The 27078-nt window shown below is 42.8% G+C and overlaps 1 protein-coding gene across 2 annotated transcripts; it reads left to right on the top strand.

Moving 5' to 3' along the window:
* The first annotated feature begins 9353 nt into the window (after positions 1–9353).
* Positions 9354–26642, top strand: LOC109908147 (matrix remodeling-associated protein 8). 2 transcript variants are annotated; one of them, XM_020506655.2, is made up of 10 exons: positions 9354–9705; positions 15795–15821; positions 15981–16286; positions 16429–16530; positions 16640–17149; positions 22695–22859; positions 24591–24621; positions 24747–24826; positions 24990–25043; positions 25174–26642. In XM_020506655.2, exons 1-10 carry the CDS (start codon positions 9687–9689, stop codon positions 25197–25199), a joined length of 1320 nt encoding a protein of 439 aa, XP_020362244.1. In that variant the 5' UTR covers positions 9354–9686; the 3' UTR covers positions 25200–26642. The 2 variants fall into 2 exon arrangements, with proteins under 2 accessions (XP_020362244.1, XP_020362245.1); XM_020506656.2 differs by lacking the exon at positions 15795–15821.
* The last annotated feature ends 436 nt before the right edge of the window (positions 26643–27078 follow it).

The raw sequence follows: 27078 nt of genomic DNA, 5'->3' as shown, positions 1-27078 counted from the left end.
TACCTCTTTCTCGTTTTTTTACTGAATGAAACCATTGAAGGAATGTCCCATAAATACGTTATTAGATGTGGATAACACCACCAGTCTCGAAAAGTAGAGTCCTCTAGAAGTGGAGGCGCCTCTACTCCTCTCCTCGTACATGCTATAACTGTGCCACATGGACCAGAGCAGCATAATAATGAATGTTCCTTCAAATCGCCACAGGTTTTTATTTATTTCAGCTGTTCAGAAAGTTAGGCTACATCATCATGGTTCAGAAGAGGGTGAGTAAAGATAGAAACGTAAAGAGGGGTGGAGTGTGAGCAGTAGTTACGTAGTGTGCGTAAAATAACACATGCGCAGAACGTGATCCGGATTCTTAGCTTTGAGCAAAAGGTTTCCGTAGCGGCCGTGCGTGAGCGAAAACTCTGTATTCGTAGCCATGGCCTAATAATTATTGAGTCAGTAACTTATCATCATCAAGGGGGCTGGAAATGGTATCAATGTGTGAAAATGACTGCGACAGATGCATTATGTCTTGCTGAGTTTAGAATTTTCTAGAGAAAATTGTATTGTTTTTTTACCTCGCTACAATACTGTTTTTTTTTGTTATAAAGATTCATGGCTTTATGGGGAAGCAAAGTTTTATGTAGTGAGCGAGTGCACCATGCTTTCTGTTGCCTGTACAGCAAAGCCACACCATTTACATAGGAAAACTAAACTAAATGTCCCTTCCCACTGGGCACCAACATTGTTTCAATGTAATTTGTAAACGTATCGTGACGTGAATCTATCAAATTTCAACCCCAGGATTATGTCATGGTAACCAATTATTTTCTGCATAGACAAACCTTATATAAAATATGTTGAATTTGTACCTTTGAAACAATGTCAGTAGGCTGGGCAGCACCTCCTACAGGATAATTGATCTATCTACAGCTACACCTTTGGTCTCTCAACCTTGGTTTGAACTAATCCCCTGCTTAGCTTTAGATATTTACCACTGACTACTACCAATGTGCTATGGTGAGAATAACTATTGAGCGGTCTCTACTTAAAATTGTTATAGATTGACTGTTGATATTAAAGTAATTTCAAGGTATGTGTTTAAGAGAGCAAATCAAATGGTACCGTACTTTATGAATCAACTGTATATCATCATTCATACCTTTTACGTCTGTAGCTTATGAGATGTCATTAACAGCTATTGTTTCAATTCAACCCAGGATTCACCTAAAAATATACAATACATATAGGACTAGGGTTTTAAGCTTTGGTTGATTTCAAATTGAATCTACAAATTAATAATTAATATGTTGGATTCACATCTAAACCAAAATATAAGTTAAAGAATAGGACTAAATCAAATAAAACTTTATTTAAAGTTTGATTTGATTTAGTCATATTCTTGAACTAACGTTTTTGGTTGTTGATGGAGACAACATATCAATTATTAATTTGTAGACAAACTGGAATTAAAGTCAGTGGCACAGATGGAACTATCCAAGCAGAATATGCATCTCCTTCAAATGTTGATGTTTGATTGTGTTGGCAACCAAACACAATTCAATATCACTTTTGCAATAGAGTAAATAGTTATGTTTTTTTTATGCCAATTTGTACACTGCCAAAGGCTAACTCTCTAGCCCTCGCTATCTCCCTGCTTGCTAATTCGGCCTGCTAACTGCTAGCTTGTCCAGCTCCGGTCGCTAACTGCTACCTTGTCTAGCCCGGGCCTACAAACTGTTAGCTTGTTAGCACAGGCCTGCTAACCGCCTGAATCGCCGCGTCCCAAACGCTCACCGGACCCATATTTACTTTCTATCTCTTTTGACTTTTAATTTGTTTATACCTTCCGGAAACCTGCCTCACCCAATGTGATACGGAATCGCTATTATTTTTTTTATTTTTAGAACACACTCAAGCTAACCAGCTAACTAGCTACAAGCTATTTAGTCATTGTTAGTTTTTTTTAACCTGGATAACACTCGCCAGTCCAGCTTCCCTGCCCCATCCACCGCTGCCCCCTGGACACTGATCTCTTGGCTACATAGCTGATGCACGCTGGACTGTCCATTAATCACGGTACTCCATTCTGCTTGTTTGTTTTATCTGTTGGCCCCGTTGCCTAGTCTACGCCATTTTACCTGCTGTTGTTGTGCTAGCTGATTAGCTGTTGTCTCACCTACTGTTTTAGCTAGCTTTCCCAATTCAACACCTGTGATTACTGTATGCCTCGCTGTATGTCTCTCTCAAATGTCAATATGCCTTGTATACTGTTGTTCAGGTTAGTTATCATTGTTTTAGTTCACAATGGAGCCCCTAGTTCCACTCTTCATACCCCTGATAACTCCTTTGTCCCACCTCCCACACATGCGGTGACCTCACCCATTACTACCAGCATGTCCAGAGATACAACCTCTCTCATCATCACCCAGTGCCTGGGCTTACCTCCGCTGTACCCGCACCCCACCATACCCCTGTCTGCGCATTATGCCCTGAATATATTCTACCATGCCCAGAAACCTGCTCCTCTTATTCTCTGTCCCCAACGCTCTAGGCGACCAGTTTTGATAGCCTTTAGCCGCACCCTCATACTACTCCTTCTCTGTTCCGCGGGTGATGTGGAGGTAAACCCAGGCCCTGCATGTCCCCAGGCACCCTCATTTGTTGACTTCTGTGATCGAAAAAGCCTTGGTTTCATGCATGTCAACATCAGAAGCCTCCTCCCTAAGTTTGTTTTACTCACTGCTTTAGCACACTCTGCTAACCCTGATGTCCTTGCTGTGTCTGAATCCTGGCTCAGGAAGGCCACCAAAAATTCAGAGATTTCCATACCCAACTATTACATCTTCCGTCAAGATAGAACTGCCAAAGGGGGAGGAGTTGCAGTTTACTGCAGAGATAGCCTGCAAAGTAATGTCATACTTTCCAGGTCCATACCCAAACAGTTCGAACTACTAATTTTGAAAATTACTCTCTCCAGAAATAAGTCTCTCACGGTTGCCGCCTGCTACCGACCCCCCTCAGCTCCCAGCTGTGCCCTGGACACCATTTGTGAATTGATCGCCCCCCATCTAGCTTCAGAGTTTGTTCTGTTAGGTGACCTAAACTGGGATATGCTTAACACCCCGCCAGTCCTACAATCTAAGCTAGATGCCCTCAATCTCACACAAATCATCAAGGAACCCACCAGGTACAACCCTAACTCTGTAAACAAGGGCACCCTCATAGACGTCATCCTGACCAACTGGCCCTTCAAATACACCTCCGCTGTCTTCAACCAGGATCTCAGCGATCACTGCCTCATTGCCTGTATCCGCTACAGAGCCGCAGTCAAACGACCACCCCTCATCACTGTCAAACGCTTCCTAAAACACTTCTGTGAGCAGGCCTTTCTAATCGACCTGGCCCGGGTATCCTGGAAGGACATTGACCTCATCCCGTCAGTTGAGGATGCCTGGTCATTCTGTAAAAGTAACTTCCTCACCATTTTAGATAAGCATGCTCCGTTCAAAAAATGCAGAACTAAGAACAGATACAGCCCTTGGTTCACCCCAGACCTGACTGCCCTCGACCAGCACAAAAACATCCTGTGGCGGACTGCAATAGCATCGAATAGTCCCCGTGATATGCAACTGTTCAGGGAAGTCCGGAACCAATACACGCAGTCAGTCAGGAAAGCTAAGGCCAGCTTCTTCAGGCAGAAGTTTGCATCCTGTAGCTCCAACTCCAAAAAGTTCTGGGACACTGTGAAGTCCATGGAGAACAAGAGCACCTCCTCCGAGCTGCCCACTGCACTGAGGCTAGGTAACACGGTCACCACTGATAAATCCATGATTATCGAAAACTTCAACAAGCATTTCTCAACGGCTGGCCATGCCTTCCGCCTGGCTACTTCAACCTCGGCCAACAGCTCCGCCCCCCCCGCAGCTCCTCGCCCAAGCCTCTCCAGGTTCTCCTTCACCCAAATCCAGATAGCAGATGTTCTGAAAGAGCTGCAAAACCTGGACCCGTACAAATCAGCTGGGCTTGACAATCTGGACCCTCTATTTCTGAAACTATCTGCCACCATTGTCGCAACCCCTATTACCAGCCTGTTCAACCTCTCTTTCATATCGTCTGAGATCCCCAAGGATTGGAAAGCTGCCGCAGTCATCCCCCTCTTCAAAGGGGGAGACACCCTGGACCCAAACTGTTACAGACCTATATCCATCCTGCCCTGCCTATCTAAGGTCTTCGAAAGCCAAGTCAACAAACAGGTCACTGACCATCTCGAATCCCACCGTACCTTCTCCGCTGTGCAATCTGGTTTCCGAGCCGGTCATGGGTGCACCTCAGCCACACTCAAGGTACTAAACGATATCATAACCGCCATCGATAAAAGACAGTACTGTGCAGCCGTCTTCATCGACCTTGCCAAGGCTTTCGACTCTGTCAATCACCATATTCTTATCGGCAGACTCAGGAGCCTCGGTTTTTCGGATGACTGCCTTGCCTGGTTCACCAATTACTTTGCAGACAGAGTTCAGTGTGTCAAATCGGAGGGCATGCTGTCCGGTCCTCTGGCAGTCTCTATGGGGGTGCCACAGGGTTAAATTCTCGGGCCGACTCTTTTCTCTGTGTATATCAATGATGTTGCTCTTGCTGCGGGCGATTCCCTGATCCACCTCTACGCAGACGACACCATTCTATATACTTTCGGCCCGTCTTTGGACACTGTGCTATCTAACCTCCAAACAAGCTTCAATGCCATACAACACTCCTTCCGTGGCCTCAAACTGCTCTTAAACGCTAGTAAAACCAAATGCATGCTTTTCAACCGGTCGCTGCCTGCACCCGCATGCCCGACTAGCATCACCACCCTGGATGGTTCCGACCTAGAATATGTGGATGTCTATAAGTACCTAGGTGTCTGGCTAGACTGCAAACTCTCCTTCCAGACTCATATCAAACATCTCCAATCGAAAATCAAATCAAGAGTCGGCTTTCTATTCCGCAACAAAGCCTCCTTCACTCACGCCGCCAAGCTTACCCTAGTAAAACTGACTATCCTACCGATCCTCGACTTCGGCGATGTCATCTACAAAATGGCTTCCAACACTCTACTCAGCAAACTGGATGCAGTCTATCACAGTGCCATCCGTTTTGTCACTAAAGCACCTTATACCACCCACCACTGCGACTTGTATGCTCTAGTCGGCTGGCCCTCGCTACATATTCGTCGCCAGACCCACTGGCTCCAGGTCATCTACAAGTCCATGCTAGGTAAAGCTCCGCCTTATCTCAGCTCACTGGTCACGATGGCAACACCCATCCGTAGCACGCGCTCCAGCAGGTGTATCTCACTGATCATCCCTAAAGCCAACACCTCATTTGGCCGCCTTTCGTTCCAGTACTCTGCTGCCTGTGACTGGAACGAATTGCAAAAATCGCTGAAGTTGGAGACTTTTATCTCCCTCACCAACTTCAAACATCAGCTATCTGAGCAGCTAACCGATCGCTGCAGCTGTACATAGTCTATTGGTAAATAGCCCACCCTTTTTCACCTACCTCATCCCCATACTGTTTTTATTTATTTACTTTTCTGCTCTTTTGCACACCAATATCTCTACCTGTACATGACCATCTGATCATTCATCACTCCAGTGTTAATCTGCAAAATTGTAATTATTTGCCTACCTCCTCATGCCTTTTGCACACATTGTATATAGACCCCCCCTCTGTTTTCTACTGTGTTATTGACTTGTTAATTGTTTACTCCATGTGTAACTCTTTGTTGTCTGCTCACACTGCTATGCTTTATCTTGGCCAGGTCGCAGTTGCAAATGAGAACTTGTTCTCAACTAGCCTACCTGGTTAAATAAAGGTGTTCTCAACTAGCCTACCTGGTTAAATAAAGGTGTTCTCAACTAGCCTACCTGGTTAAATAAAGGTGTTCTCAACTGGCCACCTGGTTAAATAAAGGTGTTCTCAACTAGCCTACCTGGTTAAATAAAGGTGCTCTCAACTAGCCTACCTGGTTAAATAAAGGTGTTCTCAACTAGCCTACCTGGTTAAATAAAGGTGAAATAAAAATAAAAAAATTAAAAAGGAACTTTTCTAATGTTGAGCTGCACCCCCTTTTCCCTTCAGAACAGCCTCAATTCGTCGGGGAATGGACTCTACAAGGTGTTGAAAGCGTTCCACAGGGATGCTGGCCCATGTTGACTCCAATGCTTATCACAGTTGTGTCAAGTTGGCTGGATGTCCTTTGGGTGGTGGAACATTCTTGATACACATGGGAAACTGCTGAGTGTGAAAACCCCACAAGCGTTGGTTGCAGTTCTTGACACAAACTGGTGCGCCTTGCAGCTACTACCATACCCCGTTCAAAGGCACCTAAATATTTAGTCTTGCCCATTCATGTCTCAAGGCTTAAAAATTCTTCTTTATCCTGTCTCCTCCCCTTCATCTACACTGATTGAAGTAGATTGAACAAGTGACATCAATAAGGGATCATAGCTTCCACCTGGATTCATTTGGTCCATCTTTGTCATGTGTCGATAATGTTTTGTACACTCAGTGGAAGTTTCCCTATGCAAATCTAAGTCTAATACATTCAACAGATTTATACTTTTATTGTGTCAAACTAACTAATTATTGTCTTTCGTAGAATGTATATAGCAACGTTCCGACCTTGTTTAGCATTATCTAGTCCAAATATGTCATGATTCCACTATCGGTATCCGGTTTATGGACTTTTAATGGGGGACTTTTATTTTAAAGGCGAACTGTAAATGCCATTACTGTGACAAATCTTATTGTGGCTAGCTTCCACGCCACCTATGGATGTTTAAAAAAAAAAATCTTAAATGTGTTTTTAAACCTGACCCTAACCTTAAATTAAGACCAAAAAGCACATTTTTGTTTTATGATGTATAGCCAATTTTGACTTGTGTTGGTGGTAGCTAGCTAGTGGAAACCAAGTGGCTCGGAGCTGACCGGAAGTATTTTTCTGGAGTCACATTAAAAATGAAAATCTATGCTAATGTTAGCTACACTTGTAGCTATTGCCAAGTAAGTAATTGGGAATCAATTACTTTAATTGTCGATTCAATCATGTGTCGTTAGTAAACGTCATACTGGAAATACTGTTTGGGGACTATTTCATCATAATCTGAGTGTTCAGAGTAGTGTAAACTAGCTAGCTAGCAAAGCAGCTACCATTCAAGGAAATCAACAGGATCTCTGTGGTAGCTGTCAGCTAAGCTAATGTTAGATAGCAGCTGGCTACTTACCAGTTAACTGCCTGAAGTGTAAACTATGGTCCAGCAATACAGTTAGTTATAGGGAAATTTCACAATTTATCTTCTTCGTATTTATATTCATAATCTCCAGCACCTCCTTAGCATCAACATATGTGAAAATTGTAGTAAAAAAGATAGATACAGTGGGGCAAAAAAGTATTTAGTCAGCCACCAATTGTGCAAGTTCTCCCACTTAAAAAGATGAGAGAGGCCTGTAATTTTCATCTTCAACTATGACAGACAAAATGAGAAAAAAAATCCAGAAAATCACATTGTAGGATTTTAATGAATTTATTTGCAAATTATGGTGGAAAATAAGTATTTGGTCACCTACAAACAAGCAAGATTTCTGTCTCTCACAGACCTGTAACTTCTTCTTTAAGAGGCTCCTCTGTCCTCCACTCGTTACCTGTGTTAATGGCACCTGTTTGAACTTGTTATCTTTTTAAGCGGGAGAACTTGCACAATTGGTGGCTGACTAAATACTTTTTTGCCCCACTGTAAGTGTTTTCAATGACATCATCAACCAATTAGTAGGCAATGCCTACTCATAATTGTTTAAAATTACACAATGCACACCAATGATGTCATTGGAAACACTTATTTCCTCTATCTTTTTTAGTACAAAACATAGAAATGTGCAATTTTCACATACGTTGATGTTGTGGTGGTGCTGGACATGATGAAAATTAAGTTGAAAATGTGTGAAATTTCCCTTTAATATTGCAGGTTTTACATCTGACATGACTGTTGTTATCTAACATTTTTCCTTAGGGTACTGCATGCACTGGAAAAAACATACTCACTCATTCATTCCTGATGACTTCACTTGAATAGTCATAGATATGTTTATCTCAAGGGTGGCCCCTCACCTAAGTCTGCTTTGCAGAGGAACTGGTAAGTGTGTCAAGACATGTCAGATCTATAGCTAACCTAAAGTGTGGCGCTATCACTTGAAAACAGTAAATGAATACAATTCTGTTTATTCTCCTTCAATGCTCAGGTGCACTTCAGACTCCAGGACAGTCATTGAGTGAATCTTTACTTCCTGTCTTTCCTACTCGTTGCTCTTCTCTAAATGTAAAACCAGCAGCAGACAACACACAGCCTCCCCAACACTGGAGCCAGAGCTGGAAGAGTTCCTCATCCCTCGTAATCCATCAGTGTCCCCACATAAGAGCTGGCTCTAGCTGCACTACTCCCTCCCCTTCTAGTGTCTCCTCTGCCTTGGAGGACACCACGGTACTGCCCCCGGTAATTAAGAGGCCCTCTCCTGGAGGAGGGTGAAGGCTCAGTAACTAAGTAGCTCAGCATCTCCACTGTAAGAACGTGCTGGAGATCCGGCGGTGGAAGATGAACAGGCACAAGAAGCTGCTGTTCCTGAGGAGGAGAGTGCTGGATGGCGGGAGGAAAAAGAAGCAGGTCAGTGTTTTGGCTGGAGATGGGAGGAAGAATGTTGTGCTCTTAGTTATTATTGTTATGAGTATGAACTCTTAACTGCACAGCTCTCTTAAGTTTACCTCAGTAATAATGTTCCCAACGCATTCAACATATTATGAACAGACCTGTTTACTGTATTATTATAGCCATTATGAGATATCTAACAGTGACTGTGTACTTGTATCCAGAAACACTTTGAGAAGGATCTTCAGAGGATCTGGATGTGAGCTGGACTGAAGAAATCCCCAGAAGGATGGAATACACAGAGGATCTTCAACAAACAATCCAAAGTCTCAGAGAGATTGAAGAGTACAGACTGAACATCTGTACTCTTCTGGCACACTGCTGACTGACAGGAATCACATGCTTCTCATCAGCCTGCTCTCCTCTCTGCTACTTGAAATAAGACATTAGTGATGTGGACATTTTCCAGTTGTGTTCTGCCCTCTTCTGTTAAGTGTGATGGTTGTTGCAATACTTTTTTTCATCCTGATTATTATCATACCAGTATGTTCATACCTTCTTAGAATAGGCTGTTATTTAATACCTTCTCCTATGCAGTTTCCTAAGTTAAACAGTGGGTGGCAGTATTGTACAACCTTTGTTTCATTGACCATTGTGAACTTGGCAGTCTCAAAGATGTTCAGCTGAAATAGTCTACTGTTGTTCAGTCAGTGACAAAGTTATAAAACTATTCTGGTAAGCTGTGATATTAGGTCAGAAGAAGTGATCACTTTCAAAGATGTTCTCACTCAGTAGCAGTGCCAGGAAGGTGTAGGGTTTCACAGGCAAGGGAAGGAGGGACATACACAGCTGGTTTACACTCTGGAGACTTCTGCAGTTTTGTTGTTGCTGGTTGATGAACTTTCTTCAGGTGTTGCCGTCCTCAATCCATTGATGCGCAAAACACTGTGTTGTAACCTATCTACTTTTATCCCATTTCTTTGAGTAAGAGTTGTAGAAGAAAGACTGGAAGACATGTTGCGGTTGTTTCTAAGTAAGTTCCAACTGTTTTTACTAAAACAAGAACAACGCTTTGAGAAGTAGGCTATGCAAACCATTTTAAAGAGTCAATGCCAGGGAAGATGGTAAAGCTTTAATAAATGTATTTCTAAGATGTTATACACAGTTAAGGGGGTGTTTCTTGTACTGAGGTTAGTCAAACATTTGTTCTCCATTGGTATTTTGTTTGTTCTGTTTGACAATTAAAAGTTTGTTGTACAATGTAAAAGAAGTAGCTATAGGTGATGATCTCCATCACCTTACTTTATGGTGTAAGCCGAAAACAATCATAATTACAGTCTTGACCCCCTTGTTATTTATTTATTGATCTACTTATGAAGTGTATGCGTATCATTTTGACCGATCAGTGATAGAGTAGTGTATAAAAATCAAATAGACTGAATTGAACAAATGTTAATTTATCCGGGACAGGCATTGTGCAAATGAGGTAAACACCAACAAAAAAAATGTGCATCATGTCTGCCTCAGTTATCTGGTGGTGTGTGGGTGCTTTTCTTATGGGTTCATTCTGATGTGTTTTGAGTTAACTGCGGTCAGAATAGGAGAGTCAGCACAATCCCTGCATCCTGTCATTATATGTGTCAGTAATGAGTGTCTCACCATAAATGAGCTGAAGTTACCCGAGATACAGGGGAAGGGGATTACCACTCCACTCTTAGACTTCTAGCAAATAACAATGTCTTATATGAACTGTGAAAAAAAGTAATTTCTTCATGAATTCTTGCAAAAGAAAAGTATTAGTGTGATAACGTGTTCACAGCTGAATGATTTACCAATATCGTGGTGGTTGCAAAGATTGGTAGGAGAGGAAACCATGTGCATGATTTCTTCCTGTGGCCTCATGAATGAATAAACTCATGTTAAAACTGAACATTGAATATAAAACACAATAGAGATTCACCTTAATATTTAAGTTATTGTGAAAGTTGCAGTCATTAAACATGGCAATCCAGTAGCATGTAGTTAAGTCTTTACGTGTTCATTTGGCTGCCTGAGTCAGTCAGCTACTGCATCAAGGAGAAAAGGATAGGGTTTTAGACACAGTTTCTTGTCTGTCTACAGAATACGTTATACTCTTCAGTGGTGCTCACGCCACCATTTTACAGTAGGCTCTCACATGCAAGTACAGTGGCATACTCAGTATTGGACTATTATGAGCTCATTGTACAAAACCCTCTGACTGCAGTCACTCAAATTCTGACACACTTTTTCACTCATTGACATGCATTGACATGTTGATCATATAGATGAGACATCTATGCTCTTCTAGGGATCGTCTAGTTATATAAAACATCAGCATTAAAGTGTCAGAAGTGGATGAGAGTCATTTTAATCCAGAACGATCCTTTGAAATAAATAATGGTATTTCAATGCCCATAGAGACAAGCACCTGGTCTCTATTGTCTCTCATAAACCCCACAACTACCCCTTCAAAAACAGAATACTGTAGGTCTACTCAAAACCATTACGATCCATTTCTATGGCGTTCATTTAAACAAAACATAAACCTGCCTGCTAAACCTATGTGACTTGACAAGAATAGCTAACATACACTGGTATTACAATAGACATCTATGACCTATGTAATAGGCAGCCAGCTGTAGTGCTGGGCTGTGGCAACGGTCACTTTGTGTTATCCCCCAGGACCTTGGCCTTGAAAGAGGTTATCAGGGGAATGAATAAAGCCTCTGTGTGCTGCCTGGGCTGTATACATCTCACTGCTCCTGCTGGCCCTTAGCTAAGTAAACAGCACATGTAATGGCACTTAGTGAAAATCTGGGTTAATTTTGCACGCCCAATTTTTCAGTTTTTGATTTGTTAAAAAAGTTTGAAATATCCAATAAATGTCGTTCCACTTCATGATTGTGTCCCACTTGTTGTTGATTCTTCACAAAAAAATACAGTTTTATATCTTTATGTTTAAAGCCTGAAATGTGGCAAAAGGTCGCAAAGTTCAAGGGGGCCGAATACTTTCGCAAGGCACTGTAGTAACCAAAAAAGTGTTAAACAAATGAAAATCTATTTTATATTTTATATTCCTCAAAGTTTCCACACTTTGCCTTGATTCTTGATTACAGCTTTGCACACTCTTGGCGTTCTCTCAACCAGCTTCACCTGGAATGCTTTTCCAATGGTCTTGAAGGAGTTCCCACATATGCTGAGCACTTCTTGGCTGTTTTTCCTTCACTCTGCAGTCCAACTCATCCCAAACCATCACAATTGAGTTGAGGTCAAGTGCTTGTGAAGGCCAGTCCTTGTCCTGTTGAAAAACAGATGATAGTCCCACTAAGTGCAAACCAGATGGGATGGTGTATTGCTGCAGAATGCTTTGATACACAGGGGATAATGGGGCAATTGGGCGACACCTGGAGGGGGACAGAAACAAGCACAAAGACATAGGAAACAGATCAGGGTGTGACAGTACCCCCCCTCTAGGGACACCCCCTGGCGTCCTACCTGGGCGTATACCTGGTTGACCGGGGTGCCTGCGATGGAACTCGGTGATGTTCCTAGCGGGGATCCAGCACCTCTCCTCCGGGCCATAACCCTCCCAGTCAACCAGATACTGGGATCCCCTGCCTCACGGCCGAACCTTCGGGAGGTGCCTCACCGTGTATGCCGGGTTAGCCGTCGATGAGACGGGGGAGAGGGATGGGCCTGGAAACAGCAAACAAAGGGCTGTGAGACATAGGTTTAATCCTAGAACATGAAAAGTGGGATGTATACGGAGGATATGGGGCAACAGAAGACAAACAGCAGAGGGGCTAATAATCTTGGAGATGGGGAAAGTGCCAATAAAACGGGGGGAAAGTTTGCGGGACTCTACCCGGAAGGGCAGATCCAGAGGGGAGAGCCATACCCTCTGCCCAAGATGATAGCGGGGAGCCGGGGTCGACGATAACTGGAGATGGTATTGAGAAGAGCCAACCGAGCATTCTTCCAGGTACTCCGACAGCGCCGGACAAACATCTTTGCAGAGTGTATGTTGACCTCTTCCTCTTGCTCTGGGAAGAGCAGGGGCTGATAACCCACGGAGCACTCGAAGGGACAGAGCCCAGTGGCCAAGCAGGGAAGGGTGTACCGGGGGTACTCCACCCACACGAGTTGCTGGCTCCAGGGGGTGGGTTTGGCCGAGACGAGGCTCCAGTTCCTGATTGGCATGCTCTGAGTGGTCATTGGATTTGGGATGAAACCTGGAGGACAGGCTGGCCGACGACCCAATGTGCAGAACACCTACCAGAACTCGGACGAGAACTGAGGACCATGGTCGGAATCCATTTCCACTGGAAGTCCATGGATCCAGAAGACGTGCTGCAACATGAGCTAGGCCGTCTCCTTGGCAGAAGGTAGCTTGGGGAGGGGAATGAAATGGCGACTTTGGAAAACCTGTCCACCACAGTGAGGATAGTGGTGTTCAAATCAAATCAACTCAGAATCGCACGAAACCATGGTGGGCCACCAAAAGCATTGTTGCACAAAGGCCACGGTCCGACAGGAGCCAGGGTGACAGGCAAGCCTGGAGGAATGAGCTCATTCCAAGTCCGGAGAGTGGGCAGCATCTGGGAGAAACATCCGGGTTAGCCGGGACCCCCACCCTGGGTCCGAGGGTGTAGAAGCGGGGCAATAGCGGCGTGAAAGAGCGTCCAGCTTAACATTCTTAGACCCCGGGCAGTATGAGATGGTGAAGTTGAACTGGGTGAAAAACAGGGCCCGTCGAGCTTGCCTGGAGTTGAGACAGTTCTTGTGATCCGTCCACACTATGAATGGAAGTTCCGCCCCCTCTAACCAGTTTTTCCACTCCTCCAAGGCCATCTTCATCGTGAGTAGTTCTTTGTTCCCCACATCATAATTCCTCTCCATTGCATTAATGCGATGGGAGAAGAAGGCGCAGGGATGCAGCTTAAGGTCTAGGGCATAACGCTGGGACAGGACGGCCCCCATTCCGGCATCCGAAGTTTCTACCTCCACCACGAACTGATGGGATGCGTCCGGATGGATCAATATGGGAGCTGTGGTGAAGTGGTGCTTTAGGTCCAGAAACACCCGGTCAGCAGCTGGGGACCACGTGAACGGGACCTTGGGAGAGGTGAGTACTGACAGGGTGAAGTCAGGGTGCTGCAGCTCGAAGATGAGGGAACACTGGGAGAGAAACGCCCGACAGGTTCCTGACCCTCCAGCAAAGCAGTTTGGAGGAGGTAAGCGAGGCACAGTCATGGCGCTCTGCCAAGGTCTGAAATCCATCCAGAAGACCTCGAAGTAACTCCTTGTGTCTCCCAATGGTGGCCTCTTGGGAGGAGATGGTGTTGCAGGTCTGCTGAGTCAGGGCTAGTTCGTACTATCAGACCTTAGGATAAGACCCAGATGCAGACAGTTCGAAGTAACAAAAGTGCATTACAGAACAGGGGCAGGCAAATGACAGGTCAAGGGCAGGCAGAGGTCAGTAATCCAGATCAGAGTCCGAAAGGTACAGAACAGCAGGCATGCTCAGGGCAGGCAGAGGTCAGTAAATCCAGGGCAGTGTCACAACGTACAGAACGGCAGGCAGGCTCAGGGTCATGGCAGGCAGAATGGTCAAAACCGGGAAACAGGGACTAGAGAGAAAACAGGAGTAGGGGAAAAACGCTGGTAGGCTTGATGAGACAAGACCAACTGGCAACAGACAACAGAGAACACAGGTATAAATATACAAGGGATAATGGGGCAAATGTGCGACACACATAAGTGTGCCTTAAATTCTAAATAAATCACTGACAGTGTCACCAGCAAAGCATCCCCACACCCTCACACCTCCTCTTCCATGCTTCCCGGTGGGTACTACACAAGTGGAGATCATTCATTCACCTACTCTGCATCTCACTAAGACACGGCGTTTGGAACCCAAAATCAGACAAAAGGACAGATTTCCACCGGTCTAATGTCCATTTCTTGTGTTTCTTGGCCCAAGCAAGTCCTTTCTTATTATTGGTGTCCTTTAGTAGTGTTTTCTTTGCAGCAATTTGACCATGAAGGCCTGATTCACACAGTCTCCTCTGAGCAGTTGATGTTGAGAAGTGTCTGTTACTTGAACTCTTATTTGGGCTGCAATCTGAGGTGCAGTTAACTCTAATGAACTTATCCTCTGCAGCAGAGGTAATTGGGTCTTCCTTTCCTGTGGCAGTCGTCATCAGAGCCAGTTTCATCATAGCGCTTGATGATTTTTACGACTGCACTTAAAGAACATTGCACATTTCTTGAAATTGTCCGAATTGACTGACCTTCATATCTTAAAGTAATGACAGACTGTTATTTATCTTTGCTTATTTGAGCTGTTCTTGCCATAATATGGACTTGGTCTTTTACCAAATAGGGCTATCTACTGTATACTACCCCTACCTTGTCACAACACAACTGATTAGCTCAAACGCATTAAGAAGGAAAGAAATTCCACAAATTAACTTCTAACAAGGCACACATGTTAATTAAAATGCATTCCAGGAGACTGGTTGAGAGAATACCAAGAGTGAGCAAAGCTGTCAAAGGCAAAGGGTGGCTACTTTGAAGAATCTCAAATATAAAATGTATATTGATTTGTTTAACACTTTTTTGGTTACTACATGATTACATGTGTGTTATAGTGTTGATGTCTTCCCTATTACTCTACAATGTAGAAAGAAAAAAAACTTGAATGAGTAGGTGTGTCCAAACTTTTAACTGGTACTGTACATCTCACTTACTTATTTCTCTAAATTCTAAATTCAGGCATATACAGTATTTTAATGAAAACAATAATGGTCTTTATTGTTCCTTTGGTGCTGACACTCCCTGTTATCTAATTCCTCCTCCCTGCTTCATTCTTACATATTCTTCTTGGTTTTCTGTTTGCCTATTTTTCCTCTATCCCTCCACCCAGTTGTCTCAGTTACCCAGCTGTAATACCAGTCAGTCCTGACTACTGTATTAGCTATCCGTTCACAACAACAGCATCATGACCAGAAGTCAGGGATCAGCTCAGGTCCAACCCTGCCAAACAGATAGTTATTGTTCCTATGATGACTCAGTTGCATTTTCTATTATTTGTTTCAGTTTCTTCTGTCTTCTTCCTGCCCAGTGGTACGTCCTCATAAAATATGACTTAATTGTATAACTCATTTTATTGCATTGAAAACATTTATGCATGTGTTTGCGGCTTTGTTTTGTAGTGTGTGATTCATGGGGTTTTAGGTCTTTGCCAAGTTTACTAATACGTCCCATGTGTGTGTATTGCATTAGCGTGGGGCCAGAGCAGCAGCAAGTTAGATGTGGTGGTGGAGGTCCGTAACATCACCCTCCCAGCCGGGACCCAGGCTGTGCTGCCCTGCCACAGCCCCCGCATGATATGGACCCGGGACCGGCTGAAGGATCGCCAGAGGGTGGTCCACTGGGACCTGTTCCGGAGCACACCAGAGTACTCTGTGGAAAGGATACTGGACATGTCTGCTGGCGTCAAAGAGAGAGTCTACAATGGGTTCAACAAGGGCCGCATAACCATCCCCAAAACCGCCTTCACTGACGGGAACTTCTCCCTCGTCATCAACAGTAAGTTGGGCCTGTGGTCTATTGTATGCTCATGACTACAAATGATCCATAAAATATTCAGTCATTTCACGCTGGACAACATTAATATTACACAAATTCTTGGAATCTAGAAATGTACTTGTAATGTATGTTATTCTTCCAGATGTAGGAACAGCTGATCGAGGTGTTTATAGTTGTAATCTGCATCACCATTACTGCCAGCTTCACCAGTCCATCAAGATACAGCTCAACACCACCAAGTCAGGTGACTACCCTCAATACATTTTTGAATAGTAACAATCTAATTCATTTTGCGTATTGGCACTATTTGTTTGGCTTATTTTAATAACACATTTCAACCTGTCCTGTCTCAGTCCGTAAGGAGAAGCGGTACTGGGACGGGGACAAGACAGTGTTTGTGGTGTTGCTGGGGAGCTCTGTGGTGTTGCCTTGTGTGAACAGGCGGCCTCTGTGGATGGAGGGCCAGCAGGAGGACCAGCAGCAGGTAGCCCACTGGGACTGGCAGCCACCTGGGGTGAGACCTGATGGAGCTGACCGCCTGGTGGACCTTTACGCCTCTGGAGAGCGCCGGCAGTATGGACCACTCTTCCCTGTGGACAAGATGAGTGTCTCTGATGATGCCTTCTCTGTAGGGGATTTCTCTCTGACCATCTCTAATCTCCAGCCTGTTGACAAGGGCCTGTACTCCTGTCACCTGCACCACCACTACTGCGGCCTGCACGAGAGACTCATCTACAGGCTCATGGTGGGGCCTTCACTGCCCCCACCTCCTCCGGTCCTCACCGCTGTCCCTGCTGCCCCTGCTGCCCCTGCTGTCCCAACTCTCCTTGCTATCCCCCACACACTCCCCAATGATGACCCAAGTAAGAGACTCAGCATTACCCTTTATTTTAGGAATTGCTTTTCTGATGGGAAATGTGAACCTTTTGAAATCTTCATTAGAACATGACAAAGTAAGAATGAAACTACAGTTCTGTTCTTTGAAAGCACTTTCTCTTTTCTCTTTCTCTTTTCAACTATAAATCATTCTATCTTCTCTCTATAATCTCTTTTTCACATCTTCTCTGAGTTTTGCTTTCCCTAATCTGATTGGTGTGTGTCTGTCTTTTCAGCAGTTTTTGTGGTCTGAGAACACTGTTCCTGGGATGTATTTATGGGTCATTTTTACGTATAGGCATTTTTGGTTGGTTAAGTCAGTGCATCTTTGTGGCAGATCCTCAAACCTTTTCCCTGTCCGCACGAGAGGAAGGGGGAATGGAGGAATGGTTGAAAGAGGCAACAAAAGAAACAGACTGAGAAAAAGGGAGCAAGAAAAAAATAATGAAATAATGCATTTGGCTGCAGAAAAAAAAGTCATAGAGGGAGACAGAGCGAGAGAGAACTGAGAGTTTTGGAGTGTGGAGAAGGGGAATCTGACTGTGATGTTGGAGAGCAGGCAGCCTGTCTGAAAAAGTCTGTCTGGAAGGCCACTAATTGGCCATAACGGAAGTGCTCTCATTTTCATTGGAGACCTTTTTCCACAGTTGAGCAATGACTTAGTTCACCATTTTAGCTCCACGGAGTCAGACAGGAGCAGTAAAGCCAGACTCCAGGGGAAAGAGGGAGCATGGTTAGGCTTTGCATCTGGTGCATTGGGATTTCTCTGTTAGTCTCTTTTAGTTTCATTAGGGAGTGAACGTTATTTATAGTAATGGATAGCCCTCCCTTCAGCAAAATATATTTTACCAAACCCCTCCCTGAGCGCTTCAATTTTTTTTAACATAAAGTGGATAGCAGAGAACATGCCTACCATTTCCCCTCCCTTTTTGGACAGACCAGAGCCTTAGATATGCCGTTTCTAGAAACTGTTCTTCATCCTGTGAGCATTACATGGCAACGCAAGAATGTTGATAGCACACAGGGCCGTGGGCCAGAATGTTGTTCTTTCATCGTATTTGAGAAAAAAATATCCCTCTATAAACATTTCATGCAATTCTATGTAATTTGACACAATATTTTTAATACCACACAAATTACTGAAATTACAGGCTAGGAATGGACTGAGTGATAGGCCTATGTGTTCATCTTATCATGTTTATCCAATGCCAAATCAGTCTGTCTTGTTGGCAAAAAACTGTCTCTGTTTGCAAATGATTACATCTGTGACATTATTATGAATCTGAGCATGGTACTTTTATAGTTAGGTCTACCTGATGCAGAAAAATGTATGCTTTAACTGCTAGCTACTCTTCTTCTGTGGTTAATCCAATGAGAGAAGGTCGCTAGTGTTTCCCTAAAAGATGTCTGGGTTAAAATCTTCTATTTTACAGAATATGGATAGCTTAATCAATTGATAGTGACAGAATTAGATTACTTCCCAAACAAAGTACATTTTTTGTATCCTTGGCTATAGAGGGTTATAGCTCCATCTCTGAATGTTAAAGAAACTAAACAATGATATTCCCATATGCATCCGGGTATTTTACAGCTTGTTTCTAGCCGACCAAAGCTCTGTTATATATCACTTTATAATCGGATTGGTTTGATCTTCTTCAAAATGGTAAGCTAACAAGGGGTAGGCCTGTGCTTTTTTGTCATTGTCTTTAAGGCCTATGACATACCCTCTCATACCCCTCAATTCGGATCCTGGTCTTAACTTAACAGCCTTTCACTGACAAGGAGGTAGGCTATTTAAAGAGCATAGGCTATAGGCCGGTCCTTGTGCAAGATATTGCATTTTTTGGACTAGGCCTAATCAAAAACTATTTTCTGAATCATTTTTGGATTCTCCTCCTGTACTGCCACTGTAGGCCTACACAGCACAGCATTGGTTAGGCAGCACAAAAAAAGGTTTGATCAGCAAGAGTAGAGCAGGCCGGGGCTCATGGTTGGAATATCCATTGCAGTACATAATGTAGCCTAGTTTAATTTAAACCATCGCACCAGCTATCTAGGAAATAAAACTTTGCTCTGTGCTTCTCCGAGCATGTACTTCATAGCATATAGCCTACAGGCTGTGGATAATTTGATAGCGACCACACTACATAGCCTATAGGCACACTTGATATTCCCCAGAGATGAGGTGCGGCATCGGGCACACATTAATATATAGACTAATGAGCAACTCATTCTAAAACACTGAGAAACATTTAAATGTCATCAATTACAGACTACATGACCCTCCCCTGGACCAGATTTTAAAAATACTAAACCCTCCCCTTGACTAAAATGTAAAAAGCATGACCCTCCCCCATTTTCCTCTAGGTACCGATTCTGTACATTTCCATCCATCCCTAATCTCTCCCAGACTCTCTACAGTAGCCTATCTTTACAGAACAGTACCTTGTCTTTACAGAACAGTACCCTATCTTTACAGAACAGTACCTTATCTTTACAGAACAGTACCCTATCTTTACAGAACAGTACCCTATCTTTACAGAACAGTAGCCTATCTTTACAGAACAGTACTCTATCTTTACAGAACAGTAGCCTATCTTTACAGAACAGTAGCCTATCTTTACAGAACAGTAGCCTATCTTTACAGAACAGTAGCCTATCTTTACAGAACAGTACCCTATCTTTACAGAACAGTACCCTATCTTTACAGAACAGTACCCTATCTTTACAGAACAGTAGCCTATCTTTACAGAACAGTAGCCTATCTTTACAGAACAGTACCCTATCTTTACAGAACAGTAGCCTATCTTTACAGAACAGTACCCTATCTTTACAGAACAGTAGTATATCCCTACCCACTTCATCTCTAGTCTCTCTCCTTCTCTCTGCTTGTGGCGTGTTTATCAGCAGCAGAAGGAAGTGTGCTACATCTGTTCAGCGTCTGGGCCAGCTGGGACATAAAAGGGAATAGTTGGGGGGGGGGGGGGGGTCTGTGTTCTGTGTTAGATTTGGATCCTGCTTCAACCTTTTAAGATAGGTTGACCCATTTAACAGCATTGTAAAGTATGCAGGGAAGACATTCACATGGATCAATGCATATATGGCTTGAGGTATTTCATTTTATCTTTACTTTTCTCCTACGTAGTTGTGCCCTTTCCTTTGTTAAATCCAGCCAACTCTTATCTGTGCTGACCTCTACAATCCTCTACAATTGCAGCAGTCATTACCCCTCTCTTTTGTTACACTGTAATCATTTATGGCAAGCTGAAGTAGAACTCAGTTCTGTTGTGACCACAAGAACGTGCATAAGTATCAGTAACAGCGTGTAGCTAGCATAGAATAGAATATGCTGTCAGTGTCTTCTTGTTTAAATGAAGATGTCTTCCCTCAGCTCATTGGCTGCAAATGAACCACAATGTTTCAACAAGACTAAAACCACACCCTGTGTGACCCCTGCAGTCTGCATGGCACGTCACACTGTGTTTCTGCGTGTATGTTCTCATTTTATCTGTCAGGGGAAATGAAACCGTCAACAGCTGAGACACGAAGAGAGAACTGAGGCTTGACGAATTGTTCTCCAGAGAGTTGACCTTGATCGTGACACTGCGGTTTTGTGCATATTAACATAATTCAAAACAGACAAGAGATAATTAGCAACCTTGATGCCCTTTGGGAAGTGTTAAATTAGATTATTTGACTACAATTTGTTCTGTAAGACTGGTGAGGTTTGCTAGATCCACCCAGGAGTGGTACCTGTCCTCAGATAATTTCTTATTTGAAGCCTGCCTCAACCTCTTACATATCCTCAGTCTAGTCATGACAAACCTGCGCTTTGGCCAAGGATAATAGATTTAAACTAGAGAAATGCCCCAAGGTGATGGAAATCGCTATTATTTTGGTTGGATTGAGTTATCTAACAGGTCTCAGCAGGGTATGGAGTAGTGCCATCACCTGGCATGATGACTCCTTGCGGTCCCCAGTCCACCTGGCCGTGCTGCAGCTCCAGTTTCAACTGTTCTGCCTGCGGCTATGGAACCCTGACCTGTTCACCGGACGTGCTACCTGTCCCAGACCTGCTGTTTTAAACTCTCTAGAGACAGCAGGAGCGGTAGAGATACTCTTAATGATCGGCTATGAAAAGCCAACTGACATTTACTCCTGAGGTGCTGACTTGCTGCACCCTCGACAACTACAGTGATTATTATTATTTGACCATGCTGGTCATTTATGAACATATGAACATCTTGGCCATGTTCTGTTATAATCTCCACCCGGCACAGCCAGACGAGGACTGGCCACCCCTCTTAGCCTGGTTCCTCTCTAGGTTTCTTCCTAGGTTTTGGCCTTTCTATGGAGTTTTTCCTAGTCACCGTGCTTCTACACCTGCATTGGTTGCTGTTTGGGGTTTTAGGCTGGGTTTCTGTACAGCACTTTGAGATATCAGCTGATGTAAATAATATCTAAATACATTTGATTTGATTTGTTAGTGTCATCAGCCTTCCCAAGCTTGGTCTCCACCATCATCATCCCCAATGACTATAATTTCTGTTCTCACCCTAGCAGGTGAGAGCGAGACCTGTTTGATAACAGTGTGGCATGCTGATTGAGGGTTATGGTGCAGTAACTGTTATTGTCTAATGGAAAAGTATGGATGGATGACATATTATTGTGTGCGTAGGGTTTGAGCAGATTCTAGACAGTGGAAGAAACATCTCAGTGAGGGAAGAAACACTTGTATATGCCAATCTGAAATAGCTATTTTTTATCTATTAAATCATATGGCTTTCACAATTAACAAATCCCTCTCCCTCCCCCTCTCTCTGTCTGATATTTTGGTGTAAACTGGCAGAAGTTGTGTTTGTGTTGCAGAGGACTTGATGACTGTGAGGTGAGTGTTGTCATATGTCTGCTCACATGGACCAGTCAGACTGGCGGAGTTTCAGGGACTGAGAGAGATGGCAACGGTTAGGATTTATTTTTCCATACTGTGCAAAAGGTTGACTGTGTTTATGAGAATAAGTAAATAACTGGAAAACTCATTCAGACAGACTTGTCTGCACACAACAGAATTCCTCCCCTCTCCCCTCCCACCTTTCCTTTCTTGGTTAATCTGTATTTCTATTTTAAGGAGAAAAATAGCAGCTGCATTGCATCAGGTCTGGAAGTCGTTACAGCTGAAAACTGTTTTGACATAAAGCTGCTCCTCCTTACCTCACGCTCTCTGCCTTACGCTCCCCGAGAGAAATGAAAACCAGCCTAAAATAAGCACAATTGTTTTTAACTGAAGCAGAAATAACATACTGTTGTAATTGTCCTTCAAAATGCAATATAAATGACATATAGCCATTACATATAATCATTTGAACTATCATTAAGATAAATCGTTTGATTGACATTTTAATTTCACTGAGCATGGATAAAACACAATGTGAACAAGACAATGTACTTTGAACCACCAGACTGTGTTTATAAAGTATTGAGTGTTATTAGTGGACGGATGAATCCACTGTGTTGTTGTCCTTCTACCTTCAGGCCCTGATGTGGTTGAACTTGAGAGACCACGGGTAATCAACGTCATCCTCCCTGAGTACCCAGGGCACTTCTTCCAGCAGATGGGCTACTTCCTGGCTACCTTCTTCCTCCTAGCCTTCATCATAACAATCGTCATTGTGCTTACCCGACGACGCAGAAAGAGAGGTAGTGTGTGTGTGTCTTCCTCTGTACAGTTGAAGTCAGAAGATTACGTACACTTAGGTTGGAGTCATTAAAACTCATTTTTCAACCACTCCACAAATGTCTTGTTAACAAACTATAGTTTTGGCAAGTCGGTTAGGACTTGCATGACACTAGTAATTTTTCCAACAATTGTTTACAGACAGATTATTTCACTTATAATTCATTGTATCACAATTCCAGTGGGCCAGATGTTTACATACACTAAGTTTACTGTGCCTTTAAACAGCTTGGAAAATTCCAGAAAATTATGTCATGGCTTTAGACATCATTTGAGTCAATTGGAGGTGTACCTGTGGATGTATTTCAAGGCCTACCTTCAAACTCAGTGCCTCTTTGCTTGACATCATGGGAAAATCAAAAGAAATCAGCCAAGACCTCCGAAAAAAAAATGTAGACCTCCACAAGTCTGGTTCATACTTGGGAGCAATTTCCAAATGCCCGAAGGTACCACGTTCATCTGTAAAAACAATTGTAAGCAAGTATAAACTCCATGGTACAGCGCAGCCATCATACCGCTCAGGAAGGAGAAGCGTTCTGTCTTCTAAAGATGAATGTACTTTGGTGCGGAAATTGCAAATCAATACCAGAATAACATCAAAGGACCTTGTGAAGATGCTGGAGGAAACAGGTACAAAAGTATATATATCCACAGTAATATGAGTCCTATATCGACATAATCTGAAAGGTTTCTCAGCAAAGAAGAAGCCACTGCTCCAAAACCGCCATAAAAAAAGACAGACTACGGTTTGCAACTGCACATGGGGACAAAGATCGGTCTTTCTGGAGTAATATCCTCTGGTCTGATGAAACAATAATAGAACTGTTTGGCCTTAATGACCATCGTTATGTTTGGAGGAAAAAGCACAGGGGTGGCAGCATCATGTTGTGGGGGTGCTTTGCTGCAGGAGGGACTGGTGCACTTCACAAAATAGATGGCTTCATCAGGAAGGAAAATGATGTGGATATATTGAAGCAACATCTCAAGACATCAGTCAGGAAGTTAAAGCTTGGTTGCTAATGGGCCTTCCAAATGGACAATGACCCCAAGCATACTTCCAAAGGTTTGGCAAAATGGCTTAAGGACAACAAAGTCAAGGTATTGGAGTGGTCATCACAAAGCCCTGACCTCAATCCTATAGAAAAGCAATTTAAAGGCAATGCTACCAAATACTAATTGAGTGTTTGTAAACTTCTGACCCTGTCACACCCTGACCTTAGAGCTTTTTATGTCTCTATTTTGTTATAGTGTTCAGTTTAAATAAAAAGCATGAACACTTACCACGCTGCGCTTTGGTCCGATTCCTCCTCATCCGATGACGACACCCGTTACAGACCCACTGGGAATGTGATGAAATAAATAAAAGCTGAAATAAATCATTCTCTCTACTATTATTCTGACATTTCACATTCTTAAAATAAAGTGGTGATCCTAACTGACCTAAGACAGGGAATTTTTACTTGAATTTTATATCAGGAATTGTGAAAAACGGAGTTTAAATGTATTTGGCTAAGGTGTATGTAAACTTCCGACTTTAACTGTATATATCTCTTCGTGACTCTTCTCTATCATACACAACCAAACTATATATTTATATGAATGTCCTCAATTTCATATTTAAATCAGTTAAATGGCTCTGTGTGTGATTGGTGATCTGTAATGGTGTGATTAAAGTATGTTTAATCTTGTTTTAGGTCTGGAGTACGACCTGCGAAGATCTGAACGGTCAGAACTGATTTAGTATGGTGGATGGTCACACTTGATAATGAGAACATGACTCATTTTAAGGAGGAGCTGAACTCTCACTGAACTGTTAACACTAACCACCTCCCTCTCTTACTGGTAAACAGGAGTCATGTGACTGGCCACGAGGACATTGCTTTGGAGGCCACAGAGCTGAAGGTCTGCACCCAGGAATACCCGAATTCAGGTAAGGTTCCCATGCTGCTGTAGGCCCTACTGTACCTCATATAAACTAGAGAGTTTGAACAGGGTGACTCAATAATGGCTGCCGCTGCACAGATCTCATACGGCATGGTACATCATGACATGGCAAATTTAATGACCCACCTTTTTGCACTTTCTATCCTTAGACTACAAAAACAACCTACTGAAAGAGAGAGATATGTCTAAAGGCTGCAATAAAGGTCAGTGTATGTGACAGCAGGAGATCAAAACAACAATTGTCTCATTTAATGCCGTTGTTTTTTGCTAATGTCACTTCTCATTTCTTTCCTACCACTTATTCTTCCCTCCTCCATCTCTCTCTCTCTCTAGAAATGAATGAAAAGTTGTGGATATGAGACAGAGAGAGCTGATATGCCGCTGGCGGCTCCAGAGCAGACACACATGACTAGGAAGAGGAAACAAGGGTTTATAATGGTGGAATTCAAAAAGGACAGGAGGGACTCTCTTTTTATAGACACCCCTTACCAAACACTCTTACCAAACACTCTTACCAAACACTCTTACCAAACACTCTTACCAAAACACTCTTACCAAACACTCTTACCAAACACTCTTACCAAAACACTCTTACCAAACACTCTTACCAAAACACTCTTACCAAACACTCTTACCAAACACTCTTACCAAAACACTCTTACCAAACACTCTTACCAAACACTCTTACCAAACACTCTTACCAAACACTCTTACCAAAACACTCTTACCAAACACTCTTACCAAACACTCTTACCAAACACTCTTACCAAACACTCTTACCAAAACACTCTTACCAAACACTCTTACCAAACACTCTTACCAAACACTCTTACCAAACACTCTTACCAAACACTCTTACCAAACACTCTTACCAAAACACTCTTACCAAACACTCTTACCAACACTCTTACCAAACACTCTTACCAAACACTCTTACCAAACACTCTTACCAAACACTCTTACCAAACACTCTTACCAAAACACTCTTACCAAACACTCTTACCAAACACTCTTACCAAACACTCTTACCAAAACACTCTTACTAAACACTCTTACCAAACACTCTTACCAAACACTCTTACCAAACACTCTTACCAAACACTCTTACCAAACACTCTTACCAAACACTCTTACTAAACACTCTTACCAAACACTCTTACCAAACACTCTTACTAAACACTCTTACCAAACACTCTTACCAAAACGTTTCTCTTGCTGCGCCAGTTTTTAATATTTGATTTCATATTTTCATACTTGTGTATTCTGTATTCTGATCTGCTGTTATTTCAATATGGCTAAACATGTCTTCAATTTTGTATTGTACTACACAGATATTTGATGTCAACTATTTTATATTACAAAAAACAACCAGTGTGTGCTTTTCAACATTCCTTGTCTTTTGGTACATAACAAAATACTTTCTATCACTATATGACTTCATTTTCCGAAAGCATGTTGTCTTTAAATGTATGTGGGGAAACTGTCATGTTCTGTTTTCTGATTTCAGAGCTCAGCAAGCTCAGAATTAGTTGAGAATGTTTATTAAAGTATTTGCACAAACCTGTAATTTACTAGTAATATACTAGTAACATTCATTCTGTTTGTAAAGGGTTTGTAAAGGGTCACAAGTATTTTATAGCTATGCTGTTAATTATTAGTTCATAACTTGCTTAGAAATCTGTATTAAGCCTTTATACCTGTTATAATGGTATTCTTACCAAGTTCATGCGATTGATGATCATGGACCACAAAGAAAGGCTATTACAAGGAATAAAACTCAGGAAATCAAGCCTTAAACAGAATCAATGCGTCCAGATGGGGTTGTTGAGAATGTACAGTTGTGGCCAAAAGTTTTGAGAATGACACAAATATTAATTTCCACAAAGTTTTCTGCTCCAATGTCTTTAGATATTTTTTGTCAGATGTTACTCTGGAATGCTGAAGTATAATTACAAGCATTTCATAAGTGTCAAAGGCTTTTATTGACAATTACATGAAGTTGATGCAAAGAGTCAATATTTGCAGTGTTGACCCTTCTTTTTGAAGACCTCTGCAAACCGCCCTGGCATGCTGTCAATTAACTTCTGGGCCACATCCTGACTGATGGCAGCCCATTCTTGCATAATCAATGCTTGGAGTTTGTCAGAATTTGTGGGGTTTTGTTTGTCCACCTTCCTCTTGAGGATTGAACTCAAGTTCTCAATTGGATTAAGGTCTGGGGAGTTTCCTTGGCCATGG

Source organism: Oncorhynchus kisutch, linkage group LG17 (assembly GCF_002021735.2).
Source record: "Oncorhynchus kisutch isolate 150728-3 linkage group LG17, Okis_V2, whole genome shotgun sequence".
In the NCBI taxonomy this organism is placed as follows: Eukaryota; Metazoa; Chordata; class Actinopteri; order Salmoniformes; family Salmonidae; genus Oncorhynchus; species Oncorhynchus kisutch.
The sequence above is the reverse complement of the archived record's forward strand: the minus strand, read 5'-3'. Positions and strand labels throughout refer to the sequence as shown.

Bases quoted from the DNA above. Each gene is read 5' to 3' on its own strand.
- LOC109908147 (XM_020506655.2), top strand. The intron at 16,531-16,639 runs GTGACTACCCTC...GTCCTGTCTCAG, and splicing joins GCTCAACACCACCAAGTCAG to TCCGTAAGGAGAAGCGGTAC. The intron at 25,044-25,173 runs GTCAGTGTATGT...CTCTCTCTCTAG, and splicing joins GTCTAAAGGCTGCAATAAAG to AAATGAATGAAAAGTTGTGG.